This window comes from Pecten maximus, chromosome 14 (genome assembly GCF_902652985.1).
Source record: "Pecten maximus chromosome 14, xPecMax1.1, whole genome shotgun sequence".
NCBI lineage: Eukaryota > Metazoa > Mollusca > Bivalvia > Pectinida > Pectinidae > Pecten > Pecten maximus.
The window spans coordinates 1,454,631-1,478,804 of NC_047028.1; the positions used below are offsets into that span (position 1 = coordinate 1,454,631).

Consider the following 24,174-nt stretch of genomic DNA (forward strand, 5'->3'; position numbering starts at 1 on the left):
ACCTTACCTCCTTTATAGCCGTATTTAGTGTAATGTCCATCATTCGGACCTTACCTCCTTTATAGCCGTATTTAGTGTTATGTCCATCATTGGACCATACCTCCTTTATAGCCGTATTTAGTGTAATGTCCATCATTCGGACCATACCTCCTTTATAGCCGTATTTAGTGTAATGTCCATCATTGGACCAAACCTCCTTTATAGCCGTATTTAGTGTAATGTCCATCATTCGGACCTTACCTCCTTTATAGCCGTATTTAGTGTAATGTCCATCATTCGGACCATACCTCCTTTATAGCCGTATTTAGTGTAATGTCCATCATTCGGACCATACCTCCTTTATAGCCGTATTTAGTGTAATGTCCATCATTCGGACCATACCTCCTTTATAGCCGTATTTAGTGTAATGTCCATCATTCGGACCTTACCTCCTTTATAGCCGTATTTAGTGTAATGTCCATCAGTCGGACCATACCTCCTTTATAGCCGTATTTAGTGTAATGTCCATCATTCGGACCTTACCTCCTTTATAGCCGTATTTACCGTAATGTCCATCATTCGGACCTTACCCTCCTTTATAGCCGTATTTAGTGTAATGTCCATCAGTCGGACCATACCTCCTTTATAGCCGTATTTACCGTAATGTCCATCATTCGGACCATACCTCCTTTATAGCCGTATTTAGTGTAATGTCCATCATTCGGACCATACCTCCTTTATAGCCGTATTTAGTGTAATGTCCATCAGTCGGACCATACCTCCTTTATAGCCGTATTTACCGTAATGTCCATCATTCGGACCATACCTCCTTTATAGCCGTATTTAGTGTAATGTCCATCATTCGGACCATACCTCCTTTATAGCCGTATTTAGTGTAATATCCATCATTCGGACCATACCTCCTTTATAGCCGTATTTAGTGTAATGTCCATCATTCGGACCATACCTCCTTTATAGCCGTATTAAGTGTAATGTCCATCATTCGGACCATACCTCCTTTATAGCCGTATTTAGAGTAATGTCCATCATTCGGACCTTACCTCCTTTATAGCCGTATTTAGTGTAATCATCATTGGACCTTACCTCCTTTATAGCCGTATTTAGTGTAATGTCCATCATTCGGACCATACCTCCTTTATAGCCGTAGTTAGTGTAATGTCCATCATTGGACCATACCTCCTTTATAGCCGTATTTAGTGTAATGTCCATCATTCGGACCATACCTCCTTTATAGCCGTATTTAGTGTAATGTCCATCATTCGGACCTTACCTCCTTTATAGCCGTATTTAGTGTAATGTCCATCATTCGGACCATACCTCCTTTATAGCCGTAGTTAGTGTAATGTCCATCATTGGACCATACTTCCTTTATAGCCGTATTTAGTGTAATGTCCATCATTCGGACCATACCTCCTTTATAGCCGTAGTTAGTGTAATGTCCATCATTCGGACCATACCTCCTTTATAGCCGTATTTAGTGTAATGTCCATCATTCGGACCTTACCTCCTTTATAGCCGTATTTAGTGTAATGTCCATCATTGGACCATACTTCCTTTATAGCCGTATTTAGTGTAATGTCCATCATTCGGACCATACCTCCTTTATAGCCGTAGTTAGTGTAATGTCCATCATTCGGACCATACCTCCTTTATAGCCGTATTTAGTGTAATGTCCATCATTCGGACCTTACCTCCTTTATAGCCGTAGTTAGTGTAATGTCCATCATTCGGACCATACCTCCATTATAGCCGTAGTTAGTGTAATGTCCATCATTCGGACCTTACCTCCTTTATAGCCGTATTTAGTGTAATGTCCATCATTCGGACCTTACCTCCTTTATAGCCGTATTTAGTGTTATGTCCATCATTGGACCATACCTCCTTTATAGCCGTATTTAGTGTAATGTCCATCATTCGGACCATACCTCCTTTATAGCCGTATTTAGTGTAATGTCCATCATTGGACCAAACCTCCTTTATAGCCGTATTTAGTGTAATGTCCATCATTCGGACCTTACCTCCTTTATAGCCGTATTTAGTGTAATGTCCATCATTCGGACCATACCTCCTTTATAGCCGTATTTTGTGTAATGTCCATCATTTGGACCTTACCTCCTTTATAGCCGTATTTAGTGTAATGTCCATCATTTGGACCTTACCTCCTTTATAGCCGTATTTAGTGTAATGTCCATCATTTGGACCTTACCTCCTTTATAGCCGTATTTAGTGTAATGTCCATCATTTGGACCTTACCTCCTTTATAGCCGTATTTAGTGTAATGTCCATCATTCGGACCATACCTCCTTTATAGCCGTATTTAGTGTAATGTCCATCATTGGACCATACCTCCTTTATAGCCGTATTTAGTGTAATGTCCATCATTCGGACCATACCTCCTTTATAGCCGTATTTAGTGTAATGTCCATCATTCGGACCATACCGCCTTTATAGCCGTATTTAGTGTAATGTCCATCATTCGGACCATACTTCCTTTATAGCCGTATTTAGTGTAATGTCTATCATTCGGACCATACCTCCTTTATAGCCGTATTTAGTGTAATGTCCATCATTGGACCTTACCTCCTTTATAACCGTATTTAGTGTAATGTCCATCATTCTGACCATACCTCCTTTATAGCCGTATTTAGTGTAATGTCCATCATTCGGACCTTACCTCCTTTATAGCCGTATTTAGTGTAATGTCCATCATTGGACCATACCTCCTTTATAGCCGTATTTAGTGTAATGTCCATCATTCGGACCATACCTCCTTTATAGCCGTATTTAGTGTAATGTTCATCATTCGAACCATACCTCCTTTATAGCCGTATTTAGTGTAATGTCCGTCATTGGACCTTACCTCCTTTATAGCCGTATTTAGTGTTATGTCCATCATTCGGATGATACCTCTTTTATAGCCGTATTTAGTGTAATGTCCATCATTCGGACCATACCTTCTTTATAGCCGTATTTAGTTTAATGTCCATCATTGGACCATACCTCCATTATAGCCGTATTTACCGTAATGTCCATCATTCGGACCATACCTCCTTTATAGCCGTATTTAGTGTAATGTCCATCATTCGGACCATACCTCCTTTATAGCCGTATTTAGTGTTATGTCCATCATTGGACCATACCTCCTTTATAGCCGTGTTTACTGTAATGTCCATCATTCGGACCATACCTCCTTTATAGCCGTATTTAGTGTAATGTCCATCATTCGGACCTTACCTCCTTTATAGCCGTATTTAGTGTAATGTCCATCATTCGGACCATACCTCCTTTATAGCCGTATTTAGTGTAATGTCCATCATTCGGACCATACCTCCTTTATAGCCGTATTTAGTGTAATATCCATCATTCGGACCTTACCTCCTTTATAACCGTATTTAGTGTAATGTCCATCATTCGGACCTTACCTCCTTTATAGCCGTATTTAGTGTAATGTCCATCATTCGGACCTTACCTCCTTTATAGCCGTATTTAGTGTAATGTCCATCATTCGGACCATACCTCCTTTATAGCCATATTTACCGTAATGTCCATCATTCGGACCATACTTCCTTTATAGCCGTATTTAGTGTAATGTCCATCATTCGGACCTTACCTCCTTTATAGCCGTATTTAGTGTAATGTCCATCATTCGGACCTTACCTCCTTTATAGCCGTATTTAGTGTAATGTCCATCATTCGGACCATACCTCCTTTATAGCCGTATTTAGTGTAATGTCCATCATTCGGACCATACCTTCTTTATAGCCGTATTTAGTGTAATGTCCATAATTCGGACCTTACCTCCTTTATAGCCGTATTTACCGTAATGTCCATCATTCGGACCATACTTCCTTTATAGCCGTATTTAGTGTAATGTCCATCATTCGGACCATACCTCCTTTATAGCCGTATTTAGTGTAATGTCCAACATTCGGACCATACCTCCTTTATAGCCGTATTTACCGTAATGTCTATCATTCGGACCATACTTCCTTTATAGCCGTATTTAGTGTAATGTCCATCATTCGGACCATACCTCCTTTATAGCCGTATTTAGTGTTATGTCCATCATTCGGACCATACCTCCTTTATAGCCGTATTTAGTGTAATGTCCATCATTCGGACCTTACCTCCTTTATAGCCGTATTAAGTGTAATGTCCATCATTCGGACCTTACCTCCTTTATAGCCGTATTTAGTGTAATGTCCATCATTCGGACCTTACCTCCTTTATAGCCGTATTTAGTGTAACGTCCATCATTGGACCATACCTCCTTTATAGCCGTATTTAGTGTAATGTCCATCATTCGGACCATACCTCCTTTATAGCCGTATTTAGTGTAATGTCCATCATTCGGACCTTACCTCCTTTATTGCCGTATTTACCGTAATGTCCATCATTCGGACCTTACCTCCTTTATAGCCGTATTTAGTGTAATGTCCATCATTCGGACCATACCTCCTTTATAGCCGTATTTACCGTAATGTCCATCATTCGGACCATACTTCCTTTATAGCCGTATTTAGTGTAATGTCCATCATTCGGACCATACCTCCTTTATAACCGTATTTAGTGTAATGTCCATCATTCGGACCATACCTCCTTTATAGCCGTATTGAGTGTAATGTCCATCATTCGGACCATACCTCCTTTATAACCGTATTTAGTGTAATGTCCATCATTCGGACCTTACCTCCTTTATAGCCGTATTTAGTGTAATGTCCATCATTCGGACCATACCTCCTTTATAGCCGTATTTAGTGTAATGTCCATCATTCGGACCATACCTCCTTTATAACCGTATTTAGTGTAATGTCCATCATTCGGACCATACCTCCTTTATAGCCGTATTTAGTGTAATGTCCATCATTCGGACCATACCTCCTTTATAGCCGTATTTAGTGTAATGTCCATCATTGGACCATACCTCCTTTATAGACGTATTTAGTGTAATGTCCATCATTCGGACCTTACCTCCTTTATAGCCGTATTTAGTGTAATGTCCATCATTCGGACCATACCTCCTTTATAGCCGTATTTAGTGTAATGTCCATCATTCGGACCATACCTCCTTTATAGCCGTATTTAGTGTTATGTCCATCATTCGGACCATACCTCCTTGATAGCCGTATTTAGTGTAATGTCCATCATTCGGACCATACCTCCTTTATAGCCGTATTTAGTGTAATGTCCATCATTCGGACCTTACCTCCTTTATAGCCGTATTTAGTGTAATGTCCATCATTCGGACCATACCTCCTTTATAGCCGTATTTAGTGTAATGTCCATCATTCCGACCATACCTCCTTTATAGCCGTATTTAGTGTAATGTCCATCATTCGGACCTTACCTCCTTTATAGCCGTATTTAGTGTAATGTCCATCATTCGGACCATACCTCCTTTATAGCCGTATTTAGTGTAATGTCCATCATTCGGACCATACCTCCTTTATAGCCGTATTTAGTGTAATATCCATCATTCGGACCATACCTCCTTTATAGCCGTATTTAGTGTAATGTCCATCATTCGGACCATACCTCCTTTATAGCCGTATTTAGTGTAATCGCCATCATTCGGACCATACCTCCTTTATAACTGTTTTACTCACAGGGTCACATCCCTTGTATGTTCCAGAGCATAGAAATAATAAATCCGTTTGTTTAAATAAATGTTCACTTTCACATAAATCCATTGGCCAGGAAGGAAATAGATATATATATTACAGTATACTAATCAGGTGTTCACACCCCGTTACTGTAGTGACCGTACTTAGGCTGTCCTCGTTACTCGGTGATGTAAGAGATAGCCATGCTGATGCAATCCTCCTCTCTGTAACTATGTATAGACAGAGGCGCGATAACTCTTGTATTAGTCGTGTAGAAAATGGATTTCATAGTTTCGTCAATGCGGTTACTGAAAATACTTTTGATATCAATCACCAGTAAAACTGAGATTATCAAGAATTAACGTCTTTGGAAAAGTCCGTAATATTTCAGGCCAATTTATCCTTGATGCAATGTTTATTATATACTGTAGGAGAATACAATTATCACAAATTTGAGGAATAAAAGAGATAATGATGATGATAATATATATATGTATATTCAAGTGGTTTTTTGGGGTTTTTTTGTTGTTGTTAATTTTAATATTGAAACCTGTATTATTCTCATTTTAGATTTATTTCCACTGTTTCTAATTTTGTTAAATTCATGTTAACAAGGAGCTAGAAACTCATAAACGATATTATCTCAATCAAATCCTCAAATTTAACTAAATTTCCTTTGCAACTATAAAATGTACGTTATATGTTAATATGAGAATATGATAAACATTGCATACTTGCTATAAACTTACTTCGAAAAGTCCAGATACATTGCCTGTAGACCTGGGGAAATGTTTCTTTCCCCAAAAACTCATTACACTTTGTAAATCCATGAAACTTTTGTAAATACGCGACACATTTTAAATCCATGATTATTTTTTTTGTAAATCCATGAAACTTTTGTAATTTCAATAATCTTTTGTAAATTCATGACACTTTTGTAAATTCAATAATCTTTTGTAAATTCATTACACTTTTGTAAGTTAATTAATCTTTCGTTGTTAATCCATGACACTCGTGTACGTTAATTATTTTTTTGGTAAATCCATGACACTTTTGTAAATCCATGACACTTTTATCTGTCTCGACACACGGTAACAACACCTACACTACAAGTTAAGGTGGTATGTGGTCACGACGCTTTGAGACGTCATTATTATACCTTGAACCTCGTAATGGACTATTAATCCCCACGCGGGAATGTCGTGATCAACATGTGCTGGGACCTACACGTGTTTGGACGGAAAGGTCACAGACTTGAAGGTTGGTTTAAACAATGGCACTTTGATAGCAATCGTCGTTACAGTTTTGACAGGGGAATACTTATGTTTTAATTTAAATTCTTACACTGATAATGAAATAATATCAAAAAGATAAAAAAAATCTTTAGTTCCGACAGTGCTCATCGATAACACGAGCGAAAACTATTATGTACATTGCATAAGGAGAATATGGTTTGCCGAAACATCACAGCCACGTCATGAGGAGGCTTAATTTAGCTTGTATCTGACGGACTATCTAATTGTATTGTAACGGTTAAAGTTGTCCATGTCCACCATTTAAAAAGTGAAAATGGTCACCGTTTTTTAAAATTATTGGATTTGGTTATTTGTTATAATCGGTCAGAACTAATTATAAGGCTTAAATATAGCTTAAAACTTAGAAAATACTCGATAAAAACTCCATTTAAATGCTGTTGAAATCTCACTTAACGTCGCTGGTTAGAAAGAAATTTTACATTTAAATATTCTATATAAACAACCATTTCTTTAGATTGATAACAAATGATTTAAAACTTTAAAGATTATATTTGACACAGCACGGACCCCGCCTGTACAGGCGTGAAGTATATAGACTCCTCGCTTCATCATGTAAATATCTTGTTCAGACAACAATGGTATAAATCGTTCCTACATTATTTTAACAATTACACCTTTCTGAATTACTGCAGGTGATTTTTATTTATTTCCGTTACATGGGTCCTAAGTATACCCAGGAACTAGGAATGGTGATGTGAACAGTATATTACGAGTGAAATTATTCATTTTAAAGGTTTCCAATTTTAATCACATACATAATGTTTGTCACCTTTATCGTACCTACGGGGTAAACGCATTCGTGAAGGGAATTAGTGTAGTTTACCTCCATTGGATTTGGTTTACCACATATTCCCTCTCATCCAATCATACAATCATCCAATCATCCAATCATCCAGTCTCCAAACTGTTCAATTAATCCTGGTATTATAACTATTGTGTCGCTGTCATATAAATACGTTAATCAACAGGGAATGCTTATCTATCACAGAATAATATCCAGAAGTGTCCACATAAACACTCATCACAGAATAATATCCAGAATACCAACATAAACACCCATCACAGAATAATATCCAGAATACCAACATAAACCATCACAGAATAATATCCAGATGTGTCCACATAAACACTCATCACAGAATAATATCCAGAAGTATCCACATAAACACCCATCACAGAATAATATCCAGAAGTGTCCACATAAACACTCATCACAGAATAATATCAAGAAGTGTCCACATAAACACCCATCACAGAATAATATCCAGAAGTGTCCACATAAACACCCATCACAGAATAATATCCAGAAATATCTACATAAACACCCATCACAGAATAATATCCAGAAGTGTCCATATAAACACCCATCACAGAATAATATCCAGAAGTATCTACATAAACACTCATCACAGAATAATATCCAGGAGTATCCACATCAACACCCATCACAGAATAATATCCAGAAGTGTCCACATCAACACTCATCACAGAATAATATCCAGGAGTATCCACATCAACACCAATCACAGAATAATATCCAGAAGTGTCCACATCAACACCCTTCACAGAATAATATCCAGAAGTATCCACATCAACACCCATCACAGAATAATATCCAGAAGTATCCACATCAGCACCCATCATAGAATAATATCCTGGAGTATCCAAATAAACATCCATAACAGAATAATATCCAGAAGTGTCCACATAAACACCCATCACAGAATAATATCCAGATGTATCCACATAAACACCCATCACAGAATAATATCCAGGAGTATCCACATCAACACCCATCACAGAATAATATCCAGAAGTGTCCACATCAACACCCATCACAGAATAATATCCAGAAGTATCCATATAAACACCCATCACAGACAAATATCCAGAAGTGTCCATATAAACACCCATCACAGAATAACATCCAGAAGTGTCCACATAAACACCCATCACAGAATAATATCCAGAAGTGTCCATATAAACACCCATCACAGAATAACATCCAGAAGTATCCATATAAACACCCATCACAGAATAACATCCAGAAGTGTCCACATAAACACCCATCACAGAATAATATCCAGAAGTGTCCACATAAACACCCATCACAGAATAATATCCAGAAATAATCACATAAACACCCATCACAGAATGATATCCAGAAGTGTCCACATCAACACCCATCACAGAATAATATCCAGATGTGTCCACATAAACACCCATCACAGAATAATATCCAGAAGTGTCCACATAAACACCCATCACAGAATAATATCCAAAAGTGTCCACATAAACACCCATCACAGAATAATATCCAGAAGTGTCCACATAAACACCCGTCACAGAATAATATCCAGGAATATCTACATAAACACCCATCACAGAATAATATCCAGAAGTGTCCACATAAACACCCATCACAGAATAATATCCAAAAGTGTCCACATAAACACCCATCACAGAATAATATCCAGAAGTGTCCACATAAACACCCGTCACAGAATAATATCCAGAAATATATACATAAACACCCATCACAGAATGATATCCAGAAATATATACATAAACACCCATCACATAATAATATCCAGAAGTGTCCACATAAACACCCATCACAGAATGATATCCAGAAGTGTCCACATAAACACCCATCACAGAATGATATCCAGAAGTGTCTATATAAACACCCATCACAGAATAATATCCAGAAGTGTCCACGTAAACACCCATCACAGAATAATATCCAGAAATATCCACATAAACACCCATCACAGAATAATATCCAGAAGTGTCCACATAAACACCCATCACAGAATGATATCCAGAAGTGTCTATATAAACACCCATCTCAGAATAATATCAAGAAGTGTCCACATAAACACCCATCACAGAATAATATCCAGAAGTGTCTATATAAACACCCATCACAGAATAATATCCAGAAATATCTACATAAACACCCATCACAGAATAATATCCAGAAGTATCCACATAAACACCCATCACAGAATAATATCCAGAAATATCTACATAAACACCTATCACAGAATAATATCCAGAAGTATCTACATAAACACCCATCACAGAATAATATCCAGAAATATCTACATAAACATCCATCACAGAATAATATCCAGAAATATCTACATAAACACCCATCACAGAATAATATCCAGAAATATCTACATAAACACCCATCACAGAATAATATCCAGAAATATCTACATAAACACCCATCACAGAATAATATCCAGAAATATCTACATAAACACCCATCACAGAATAATATCCAGAAATATCTACATAAACACCCATCACAGAATAATATCCAGAAATATCCACATAAACATCCATCACAGAATAATATCCAGAAATATCTACATAAACACCCATCACAGAATAATATCCAGATGTGTCCATATAAACACCCATCACAGAATAATATCCAGATGTGTCCATATAAACACCCATCACAGAATAATATCCAGATGTGTCCACATAAACACCCATCACAGTATAATATCCAAAAGTGTCCACATAAACACCCATCACAGAACAATATCCAGAAGTGTCCACATAAACACCCATCACAGAATACTATCCAGAAGTATCCACATAAACACCCATCACAGAATAATATCCAGAAGTGTCCACATAAACACCCATCACAGAATAATATCCAGAAGTGTCCACATAAACACCCATCACAGAATACTATCCAGAAGTATCCACATAAACACCCATCACAGAATACTATCCAGAAGTATCCACATAAACACCCATCACAGAATAATATCCAGAAGTGTCCACATAAACACCCATCACAGAATACTATCCAGAAGTGTCCACATAAACACCCATCACAGAATACTATCCAGAAGTATCCACATAAACACCCATCACAGAATAATATCCAGAAGTATCCACATAAACACCCATCACAGAATACTATCCAGAAGTGTCCACATAAACACCCATCACAGAATACTATCCAGAAGTGTCCACATAAACACCCATCACAGAATACTATCCAGAAGTGTCCACATAAACACCCATCACAGAATACTATCCAGAAGTGTCCACATAAACACCCATCACAGAATACTATCCAGAAGTGTCCACATAAACACCCATCACAGAATACTATCCAGAAGTGTCCACATAAACACCCATCACAGAATACTATCCAGAAGTGTCCATATAAACACCCATCACAGAATAATATCCAGAAATGTCCACATAAACACCCATCACAGAATAATATCCAGAAATATCCACGTAAACACCCATCACAGAATAATATCCAGAAGTGTCCACGTAAACACCCATCACAGAATAATATCCAGAAGTGTCCACATAAACACCCCCGTCATTGTAATGACATGCTGATACAATCTCTCAGTAACACATTCTGGAGGGAAGCGCGACAACTCCTGCTCACGCCGGACATTTTTTTCTAATTTCAACATGTGTGTGCTTTGTTATAGTTGTTAGACTATCCTATGTTACAATATTTGAATTATGAATATAGTATTGTAATAATCTATACGCCAATTAAAACGTACATATTAATTTATAATAATCTATAAACCAATTAAAACGTACATGTATATAATAATCTATACGCCAATTAAAACGTACATATTAATTTATAAAAATCTATGAACCAATTAAAACGTACATGTATATAATAATCTATAAACCAATTAAGACGTACATGGTAAATTCCGTATCACATACCATATCAGCCCGAAGACCCAATATCAGAGTGGGCCCGAGGTCTGATATTAGTCGAGGAATGATATGGCATGTGATATGGATTTTACCGTGTTTTATTTGGTCATCATATACTTCAATACTGAAAGTAATTACGTCAACACCAAAAGTTCAACTCAACATATTTTTTATTAAACAAAACATGTTTTTAATTGAATGACATGTCTTTTTTGTTTTTATCATACAATACAATAAACTATGTGTACGGACATGTACAGAGCAATGAAATGGAAACCACAACAAACAATTTACAATTACCAGTAATTATATATAAATTACTTATCAAAATGTATGACAGTCAAGTACAAACGTGATGTTTTGCTTAAGCTACATTAACTAGATTTACCAAATGACAGGTTTCCTACACAGACAAACATGTTAATTTGCTTGTTAAAATAACAACTGTTCAATCACATGCTCATTGTACATGTTCAATCAGAATCAGAATCTATTACACACACCCTTATCCTTTTGTTTCGAATGTGAATGATGACATAGTCATTAATAGTGGCACCAGAGAACATGCTGCTACCCACTGACTGGATTTCTTTCTGGACTTCACTGGACTGGTTCCGTTAATATATTAAATAATCAAGTTCCATTATGCGATCTGCAAGTGAGGTTAGGACCTTTTCTCCCTCACTTTCTCTGGTCGACATAATGACAGCTGACAGCTGAGCTGTGCGCGTCTCTAATGTAAACACTGTCGTCTGCTGCGTCCTTCACCCTAGAGGCGTTCCGAACTTAAACAGTAAAGAGCAGTTCCGAAAATTGTGATATGCATTTTCCGACCGGCGGTCCGATACGTGATATGCATTTTCCGACCAGCGGTCTGATATAGGGCCACGTGAATTTAGCCGTATTACACAGGGCAGGAATGCCGTATTTAGTAGGAAGTATATGATAAATATGTTTTGAGGACGTGATTTGACCTAGATTGATATAGACATTTTGAGGACGTTATATGACGTGGTTTAGACCTACATTGATACAGACATTTTGAGGACGTTATATGACGTGGTTTAGACCTACACTGATACAGACATTTTGGGGACGTTATATGACGTGGATTGGACCTAGATTGATACAGACATTTTGAGGACGTTATATGACGTGGATTTGACCTAGATTGATACAGACATTTTGAGGACGTTATATGACGTGGTTTAGACCTAGATTGATACAGACATTTTGAGGACGTTATATGACGTGGTTTAGACCTACATTGATACAGACGTTTTGAGGACGTTATATGACGTGGTTTAGACCTATATTGGTACAGACATTTTGAGGACGTTATATGACGTGGATTTGACCTAGATTGATACAGATATTTTTAGGACGTTATATGACGTGGATTTGACCTAGATTGATACAGATATTTTGAGGACGTTATATGACGTGGATTTGACGTAGATTGATACAGACATTTTGAGGAATCGTTTTAATATGACGACAGTTTGTCTTCATTCAGCGAGGTACGCGGAATATACGCCTACTGACTAACAATAACGGGAGTTGTCTTTCTTCTTCCATTAGGTATATAGTCAATGAAATCCACCTCGAACTGATAGCTATGTGTCAGTGTTAAGGTTCATGCAAATAGCATAAACAGTGATGTTTCACAAGACTTTATTAGTATGTATCATTGCTAGCTGTGATTTTTGCTGTTAACATGTACGTTGTTGAGCTTGTTGTTAATTTAGACAATGTACAGTATATTGTACAAAATGACCTTGCCGTTATGTTGTCTATAGCAGGGACATTTCTTTGACGGGCTTTCACTTCATAATAATATAAACATTTCATCTCTTTGGACCTTGAAATCTGAATTGCGGTTGTGAGTAATATCACAAACTATGACATGTAGGGTCCTTAAAGTGTTGAGATCTTAATGCATTCGTCTTAGAGCTGTTGAAATAAAAGAAAACGTCTAAATATCGTGATAGTACAGTGTGATACCAGTCCTCGACTGATCAACAATGTAAATTATCACGATCTTTACAATGTTTGATTCAGATTAGTTGAAATTGTTATAAGCCATGTTTGTGAAGTATAATTCACAGCCGTCATTTGCTGATTATCATGGTGTTTGGGAGCCAGACAGTTAAATAGTTACACGTCTGTAGAACCTTTATACCGAGGATCACATTACCATTAGCACTACATGTTCACTTTAATGACAGCTCGCTAAAAATAATCCTTCAATTCTTTCCTGATGCGTTAACCACGAGTCGGACCTTTGTATCATTGACGAGTCCTAGTAGTTCTAATAAAAGGAATGTAACACAAACTGTATTTATTACTGAATTCAAGTATTGTATCTCATTCTCCTAAAGTCGTATACTGGTATCTCATTCTCAATTTAAGACATCATAACGACAATCTAACGTCAACGACGGAGAAAAGAAGGCCCTTAACGCCATACAAAAACAAATGTCAATTAATTAAATTTATGACGTAATTGCTCACATGTTAAGAAGATTGTCTTTGTATAATTATCTCCCTTAGGGCACTATTAAAATGTTTAGTTGGTAATGGATTCAAGATGAGTTTTTTTTTATCTCTCTCTCTCTCTAATTCTAACGTGGCCATAGTAAGTCCCCGGTAAACATAAAAACAAAGTATCGTGTATTTATACATTATGGATAATTATTTAATTGCTGTTGTTCTTTGTGGCTTAGACCTAATCATGTACAGCTGATATGAACATGCACCTGTCATCATTATTCAGATCACACATGAACAGAGGTTAACGTCCCAATCAAGGTATGTACACCGTACTAATCAACTCCATGATATATGGCCTTTATCAAAACAATACATCATTCTCATCAACGTTCTAATTGTCTGGTTACGTTATACTCGTCTTCTGAAGTTTATAATTACACAAGTTAAACTCGGATATTGTTTAAACTGTATGTATATCCTTGTATTTCCGGAGACCTCCACTGTAAACCTGTCCTCTGGTTGTGTTTCTGGGTCCCTATTTCCGGAGCCCTCCATTGTAAACCTGTCCTCTGGTTGTGTTTCTGGGTCCCGCCATGTTGTTAGCGGGAAGGTCGGTGTATGTCGCAGTTGTGGTGAGTGTCGGTTTGTTTATTGTTTACATTTTGACATTTATAGTGTTGTTGTATCTAACCACGTTATGTTAATACCTTGTAAATATTTCAGCTGATAGAAAAAGTCCCATAAATCTTCAAACCACAGATAACCATCTACAGTGTGTATCTAACACGTAATATTATGTTTCTGTACAAAACAACTCATTAAGATAACTCTATCTATGGTGTATTGTTGTAGGTATTTTGCTGTCTATTAAAAACTTCGAATTCTCAAGATGTTTCCCTTGGTGAAGGTATGTATAATAATGGTGTTGTTTTCTGTTAGGTCGTTCTTTGAGCTGTTTAATAATACATGTATATTGTGTATCGTTAATCTAGTTATAAAGACATTGACCTCATTTAATAATACATGTATATTGTGTATCGTTAATCTAGTTATAAAGACATTGACCTCATTTAATAATACATGTATATTGTGTATCGTTAATCTAGTTATAAAGACATTGACCTCATTTAATAATATATGTATAATGTGTGTCGTTAATCCGGTTAAACAGACATTGAATATTGACCTCATTAAATGATATATGTATAATGTGTGTCGTTAATCCGGTTAAACAGACATTGAATATTGACCTCATTAAATGATATATGTATAATATGTATCGTTAATCCGTTATGAAGACATTGACTATTGACCTCATTAAATAATATATGTATAATGTGTATCGTTAATCCGTTAAACAGACATTGAATATTGACCTCATTAAATAATATATGTATAATGTGTATCGTTAATCCGTTAAACAGACATTGAATATTGACCTCATTGAATAATATATGTATAATGTGTATCGTTAATCCGTTAAACAGACATTGAATATTGACCTCATTAAATAATATATGTATAATGTGTATCGTTAATCCGTTAAACAGACATTGAATATTGACCTCATTAAATAATATATGTATAATGTGTATCGTTAATCTAGTTATAAAGACAATGACCTCATTTAATAATACATGTATATTGTGTATCGTTAATCTAGTTATAAAGACATTGACTATAGACCTCATTAAATTATACATGCATGTATAATGTGTGTCGTTAATCCGATTATAAAAACATTGAATATTGACCTCATTTAATGATATATGTATAATATGTATCGTTAATCCGTTAAACAGACATTGAATATTGACCTCATTAAATAATATATGTATAATGTGTATCGTTCATCCAGTTATAAAGAAATCGAGTGTAGATCTCATTAAAGGATAGATTGTACGTGGTTGTGACAATGTAGAAAAGCGACATAGAAATTACATTATCTTTTTTATTTGGAATACATTCAATATATGCATATCATAAAACAGTAGTTCTAATCTCATCATGAGCGAGAATAAAGTATTTAGAATTTAGAGATAGTGGAAGAGGCAGTGAAAAATATTAAGATCAGTAAGCCCTGTGTGACGAAGTCGCCGAGACCACAGGCGCTTGCATAGAACATATGACTTTCAATTTTTTTTTTGATATGACAGTGGTATGTGTAATCAGTTAAGCTATTACACATACTACGTGCACTGTCATATCAAAAAAAAATTGAAAGTCATATTTTCTATGCAAGCGCCTGTGGCCGAGACGGGTGTTCCGTAGTATTTATGTAAGGTCTTTCGACGTCAATTTTATACAGATTTTGGCCTAAGTTAAAATCAGTATACTATCTCATTAATTGGATTTATCATTATCTTAAGAGTTATTATGAGAGGACATTATAGATGCAGTAGATATGTATAGGAGGCATATAGATAATTTTTGTGTTAGGTTCTCAGCCTTGTAGATCATAACTTCTGCTGAACCTGTCTGGCTATAGAAATAATACCTCCAACACAGGGGAAACCTGTATGGTTTAAATTACATCCAGACTTTTCATGACAATTTATCTATGTATTGACGTAGGTGTCGACCATCAGAAGCGGATGAATGTAACACCTTAAACTTAGTTAATTGAATCTCCACCTCTTATCCTTCCATTTCACAAAGAAATACACACACCAATCTTTGTTGACATACTTGAAATTTTGGGACAATACAATATTACACGCTCATTTAAAGGTGATTTCTAGATTTTAGATAGTGAAATGGGTATTACATACAGCCATACAAGATCCCAAAATCTAAAAATGTGTTATCTGGTCTAAAACACTGTTCACTTCGATTGATGAAAATGGGGCCGCGGTGGCCGAGTGGTTAAGGTGTCCCGACACTTTAACGCTAGCCCTCCACCTCTGGGTTGCGAGTTCGAAACCTACGTGGGGCAGTTGCCAGGTACTGACCGAAGGCCGGTGGTTTTTCTCCGGGTACTCCGGCTTTCCTCCACCTCCAAACCTGGCACGTCCTTAAATGACCCTGTCTGTTAATAGGACGTTAAACAAAAACAAACCAAACCAAACGATTGATGAACTTAATAGAGTAACGTAGGTATGAGAGACCAGCCCGTACAGCGGTCTGTTTACGAGCGGTAATATGTATTTTTGTAGGACCATCTTATTTTCGCACTGATATAGGCCATCACAATATGGTTGCCATCACTTTAAATGTTCGTATTTTTGGTAAAACATCTTAGTTTTATGATATATTACATTTTACTTAAAATCATTACGCCAGATAATATTTCCCAGCACTGATTTTTACAGTTAGAGTCGTTTTAATACAATTGCAACCAGGCTAACGTATAAACATTAAAGAGGCTTGCCCGCAGAGAGATCAGAAAAATTGGCTAATAGAAAAAGATTTTTTACACATGACAGATTGTTGGAATTGTTGAGTTTTTCATTTTATTTTCCTTATAAAACGCTGAAAAGTGATATTAAAACCTCATTTTTAATATTATTTATTTAATCGCAACCCGCAATAAGTCTAATTTGATTGACACATCAAAGAAACAAGCACGTGCACAGTGCCGCACAGTGATAACTTCAAAGGCAGCGGCGATTTACAAAGAAGATTTGCCGTTATATTCCATACATTTCCCTCTCAGGTTGAGTTTTAAAACGTCTTTTAAATACATATTCTGTAATTGTTTTCAAGAAATAAAGTCGGAAAGCCTCTAATTTTGTCACATAGAAACGTGTACTGAAGTTTATTTAGTGATCGGAGATGTGCCGTTTACCGGTCCGTCTGCGGGTAAGCCTCTTTAAAATGTCATATGATGGACTTTATATTATCAGTTAAATGCACAATATATAAAAAACGATGTCTTGTATGTGTCACTATTCCACGAGGAAGTCTGTTTGATCTATATGATTCATCAATACTTCGTTTTAATGTATTAGCATATCACGCGAGCCATGTAGCTGATTTATGCATGCTTATTTCGCCGAGATTGACAGGCAAGTATTGGTAATATGTATAAGTATAAGTTGTCTCGTTCACGCTATTTCTGACAAATCCACTTTGTAGTGTGAATCTGACAAATATTCATGATCATGGTCCTATTCGAATCTGTTTGGCTGATTTATAGACATGGGTTGGCATTGTTGAATTGCGCTATCTAAAATTAACAAAAAGATCGGATGTCAATAGATGATAGTCAATTGTATAGGTCTTGTCCTTCCCACCTCGACCATAGTAGACTTGTTCTTCCCACCTCGACCATTGTAAACTTGTCCTTCCCAACTCGACCATTGGCTACTTGTCCTTCCCAACTCGACCATTGTCCATTTGTCCTTCCCACCTCGACCACTGTCGACTTGTTCTTCCCACCTCGACCTTTGTCGACTTGTTCTTCCCAACTCGACCATTGTCCATTTGTCCTTCCCACCTCGACCACTGTCGACTTGTTCTTCCCACCTCGACCACTGTCGACTTGTTCTTCCCACCTCGACCTTTGTCGACTTGTCCTTCCCACCTCGACCATTGTCCACTTGTCCTTCCCAACTCGACCATTGTCCACTTGTCCTTCCCAACTCGACCATTGTCCACTTGTTCTTCCCAACTCGACCATTGTCCACTTGTTCTTCCCACCTCGACCATTGTCCACTTGTCCTTCCCAACTCGACCATTGTCCACTTGTCCTTCCCAACTCGACCATTGTCCACTTGTCCTTCCCAACTCGACCATTGTCCACTTGTCCTTCCCACCTCGACCATTGTCCACTTGCCCTTCCCAACTCGACCATTGTCCACTTGTCCTTCCCAACTCGACCATTGTCCACTTGTTCTTCCCAACTCGACCATTGTCCACTTGTTCTTCCCACCTCGACCATTGTCCACTTGTCCTTCCCAACTCGACCATTGTCCACTTGTCCTTCCCAACTCGACCATTGTCCACTTGTTCTTCCCACCTCGACCATTGTCCACTTGTTCTTCCCACCTCGACCATAGTAAACTTGTCCTTCCCAACTCGACCATTGTCCACTTGTCCTTCCCAACTCGACCATTGTCCACTTGTCCTTCCCAACTCGACCATTGTCCACTTGTCCTTCCCAACTCGACCATTGTCCACTTGTTCTTCCCAACTCGACCATTGTAAACTTGTCCTTCCCAACTCGACTATTGTCCACTTGTCCTTCCCAACTCGACCATTGTCCACTTGTTCTTCCCACCTCGACCATTGTCCACTTGTTCTTCCCACCTCGACCATAGTAAACTTGCCCTTCCCATCTCGACCATTGTCCACTTGTTCTTCCCAACTCGACCATTGTCCACTTGTTCTTCCCACCTCGACCATAGTAAACTTGTCCTTCCCAACTCGACCATTGTCCACTTGTCCTTCCCACCTCGACCATTGTCCACTTGTCCTTCCCAACTCGACTATTGTCCACTTGTCCTTCTCAACTCGACCATTGTCCACTTGTCCTTCCCAACTCGACTATTGTCCACTTGTTCTTCCCATCTCGACCATTGTAAACTTGTCCTTCCCAACTCGACCATTGTTCACTTGTCCTTCCCAACTCGACCATAGAAAACTTGTCCTTCCCAACTCGACCATAGAAAACTTGTCCTTCCCAACTCGACCATTGTAAACTTGTCCTTCCCAACTCGACCATTGTCGACTTGTTCTTCCAACCTCGACCATTGTAAACTTGTCCTTTCCAATTCGACCATTGGCGATTGATCTTTCCCAACTAACAATTGGTGTTTTGTCCTTCCCGACTCGACCATTGGCTACTTATCCTTCCCATCTCGACCATTGGCTACTAACATTTCCCATCTCGACCATTGGCTACTAACATTTCCCATCTCGACCATTGGCTACTTACCTTTCCCATCTCGACCATTGGCTACTTACCTTTCCCATCTCGACCATTGGCTACTTACCTTTCTAACTGTCTGGCGACTTGTCCTTCCCAACTCGACTCTTGGCCACTTGTCTTTACCAACTCGGCCATTGGCCACTTGTCCTTCCCAACTCGACCATCGGCGATGTTAAATTAGTTTCTGTATAAAAATCACAAAGTATATAGCTAGAATCAAACAAGAAATGATGTGAAAGTCAAGTTATCTGGATTCCCTGACAAAACAAATTGTCCATGTTGTCTTTTTCTTCAGTTATCCGGATTCCCTGATCAAACTTTTTTTCATGTTGCAGCACTCAAGTTATCCGAGCTTCGAGGTATGCTGTCTTTTCCCGTCAATATAAAAGGAGACGATTTGCCGAATATAACAGGTCCGGCCTCGTCAGACTCTCGAATCGCGATCCTTGGGGCGGACCCTGCCGGTGTACACATGGCCTATAAGTTAAAGGTTGGATTATCCTTTGATAGACATAGACGATAGTTGCTTCAGGAATGGTTATCTATCAATATTTTTTTTTTTTTTTTTAATCTTGAGAGAAATTTCATGAAAAATGACTTCCTGATATTTTTTTGACATATCATCATTCGCTTACACATAACATTTATCATTTTATATAAACAAAAAGCAAAATATATATAACTACATAACACTGACAATTCAAAAGCTTACCTAGTAGAATAGCCTTTTTAGATGATCGCCATTCGATTATGCACAATCAGAGGGATTTTAACAATTTTCATCAATAACTGGCTGCGATCTGATGCGAGGCCCGGGACATACGCAACTAACAGAAAAAATATCATCTTTCTCAATTATCAGGCTCCTGAATATTAAAATAAATTCTGAAGAATATGCGGTTTTGTTTGATAGAAACGCGGTTTCACCAATGTGGTAATTTTGGAGCCTGGAGACCAGGTTGGCGGGAAGTCATTGACGGTACACCATAGAGGGGTGCGTCACGAGTTAGGAAATGGCCACTTCCGGGTGGAGAATGGCGACATCCTGTCAATCATCGATGACTTTAGAATGGGCCCAATCCATCCATTAGGAAGCTTTTCTGTGTGGCCGAACAGTGGACGTATGTATATCATTATGTTAGATAAATGCGATATGAAATCAGACATGTTCGATATGTGATGTGATATACCGAGTAGTATTTTGAGAATTTTACGTATCCCTGATTCTACCTAGATTGATATGGCGGATGTCGATGAAGCAGAAGACGCTTACTCTTTCGGAACATCTGGTCTTATTCGTCCTGTACCTTTCTAGAGTCTTCATACAATTCTATATTTTTGTTCATATTTTGCCCTCGTTCTATCCATTAGAGTAGGGACTATGCCTTCGTGTTATCAATGTAATATGTTGTTTGTTAAATACACGACTATTTCATCCACTTCTCAAAATGTAAACTTAATTACAGGCATTTCAAATGATTCCTTAAACGTATCGTATATATACATTACAGATACAACTTACAACCTGACAAAGCTATTCTGTTTATATCAAAATTTAAAAGCAAAGTTACACTTGAAACACATTTACTATCAATGTTCCAACGCTGCTTCCTTGAAACACATTTACTATCAATGTTCCAACGCTGCTTCCTTGCAATTTTTGCGAAATTTTGACAGAAGAAGGAAGGATCTTTATTTCCTTGATCTTCTGCTTCAAGAATGAGTTAATTTATCCAAACTGACTCTTGGCTACAGCGACAACATTGCGGTCACATGTACATTCAGTATTAGTTTTTATCGTGATTATTTAAAAAAAAAAAAAGTCTTTCAAGTTCTTTTTTATTTACAGTGATGGCAGAATGCATTTAGAAAATTAGAATCATCTTGACCATATCGATCTTACCCTGAAAATCAAAAATCAATAACATTTGCAGACTTATCACGATCAGTCACTATTTCTTACTATTTAACAAGACACCATACGACTTAAGTGTATGATAAGCAGTGATATTTTTTTTATTATTTTACCTGTACCTCTGTACATATATTGTCCTTTGTTTTCCGTATTGTATTGCCTTTATAATGATTTATCAATATTATTTTTCCAGGTCCAGATAATATTTTGCATTATTTATTGATCGACGCTACTCAAACACAAAACGTTTCCGACCCTGTCCTTGTCCTGAATCTGCTGTCCGATGCCATCATGAGATACATCACAATACATCGGGAAATATTCGGTGACTACCAAGGAGTGTTGATGCGGCGTCCCCGTACAAACGACATGTGGCTGGTGAACGGAACTATTGAAGATTTCCTTACACGTAATGGCCTCACTATATTGGAGACATTGTTCCGTGTGTTATATACCGCAGAGGGGTATGGATATTTAGATAAAAGTGCAGCATTGTACGGCCTGATGTCTGTCACACCTAAACGGTTATTGAGGTTTATAGAATCGATGGTAGATCCAACAGACATTGGGGACAGCTACATTCTCGAGCGTGGGTTTTCAGAGTTATGGTCAGAAATCGCGAGCAAAGCTAATCTTAATGTAAGACTCAATCAGAATATTTCTTTCATTATACGAACTCCTGAAAATGTCAATGTATATTATAATAACACGGAAGATACGGGCAACATGGATACGTACGACTTCCTTATCATTGCGAGAGATATGAGTAAAGTTTTAGGTATAGTGGATACGTCCTGGATTGAGAGACAGATATTCAGTCATCTTACACCGTCTTTTATGACATCATCACTGATTGATACCAACTTCGGTAGGCGCGGGCCCATGCCGAGAGCATACTACATGTATAACACCAAATCAGGGGCAGATCACTCTGTTTTGTACCATGAAGATTCGTACAGTATTTTGCGCAACATTCAGGGACCTAAATACAGCCGCGGAGTAATACCAGGAAGCTATGATGGCGAACTGTACCAATCAATTGTTGTTCGGCAGTATGGAGACGCATTCCCGTCGACAGAGGACATCAACACAGGGTTTTTAAATCATGCAAATTTATACGGAATAACACACGGTCTTGTGTTAGCTAGGAAGACCTGGCATCATTTCCCCCGATTTTCACCAGTAGATGTAGCGGCAGGCGTTTTATGGGATATATTTACTCTACAGGGACACAAGAACACGTGGTATATAGGCTCGTCTGTCTGTTTGGACTCGTTAAACAGTGTCATCGATTATAACAACCTTGTCCTGCAGTACTTTACCTCGAAAACATTACAATAAATCTTGACCTTATCAGATGAAGTTATATGTCTTTGTTATACCCTTAATCAACAGTTACTATATAAATATATAGAGTAAAATGCCAAAAGTTTAACTGTTGTGGTCGCCAGTCCAAACGAACTGTTAAAATTGACTGTTGACCGCTAATTCCGGAAGTACCCGAATGCGCCCGAGTGATTACGATTTACTGTAAACATTAGAGTTACCTTCCCTTGTCGTTTGCACATCCTGAACTGGCTACGAGTGGTGCAGACGGTTTGTTTAGGTTTGCCCTAGCGTCTGAAGACGAAATACAGCAAATTTTGGATGACCCTGTTAGCAAAAATACGAAAAATGTGATGAAAACAGCGAAAAACATCTTGACCGACTTTCTGTTGATATGCGATCTCTCTCTCTTACGCTTATCATGAATGATTATTCAACTGAGGATTTGAACGATATGCTGAGAAAGTTTGTCTACTGCGCCGTTCGTAAACAAGATGGAACCATGTATGCTAAAAAGTCCTAATTTTTTAACATTGTTAATGAATTCATATAATTATGTTTCATTGTAATCTAGTCTGCATGAAGAAGATAATACATGTAATAAATATAACAAAACAGTTATCGACTGTGATTTCGGGCAACAGATGATCTGTTGGCCATGAAAGCAAACTGTTGTCCGAGGCCGAAGGCTGTTGCCCTCAACCCCAGTCAACAACTGTATAATGTTTGTCGGGATTATATGACGTCTGTCTATATTAGTCGGGATTCTATGACGTCTGTCTGTATTAGTCGGGATCTGTTACGTCTGTCTTTGTTTGTCCGGATTCTATGAAGTCTGTCTTTGTTTGTCGTGATTTTATGACGTCTGTCTTTGTTTGTCCGGATTCTATGAAGTCTGTCTATGTTGTCGGG

The 24,174-nt window shown here is 37.7% G+C and overlaps 2 protein-coding genes across 2 annotated transcripts; both read left to right on the top strand.

Annotated features, from left to right (window-relative positions):
• Window positions 1-9,123: 9,123 nt before the first annotated feature.
• On the top strand, window positions 9,124-11,382 carry LOC117342594 (LIM domain-containing protein A-like). The gene has a single exon (XM_033904788.1). The coding sequence runs from the start codon at window positions 9,124-9,126 to the stop codon at window positions 11,380-11,382; it is 2,259 nt and encodes a 752-aa protein (XP_033760679.1).
• A 3,004-nt stretch (window positions 11,383-14,386) lies between these two features.
• LOC117342687 (polyenoic fatty acid isomerase-like) lies at window positions 14,387-23,879 on the top strand. The gene is made up of 5 exons (XM_033904892.1): window positions 14,387-14,781; window positions 15,002-15,056; window positions 20,357-20,511; window positions 20,935-21,142; window positions 22,130-23,879. The coding sequence occupies exons 1-5, from the start codon at window positions 14,743-14,745 to the stop codon at window positions 23,275-23,277; spliced, it is 1,605 nt and encodes a 534-aa protein (XP_033760783.1). The 5' UTR covers window positions 14,387-14,742; the 3' UTR covers window positions 23,278-23,879.
• The last annotated feature ends 295 nt before the right edge of the window (window positions 23,880-24,174 follow it).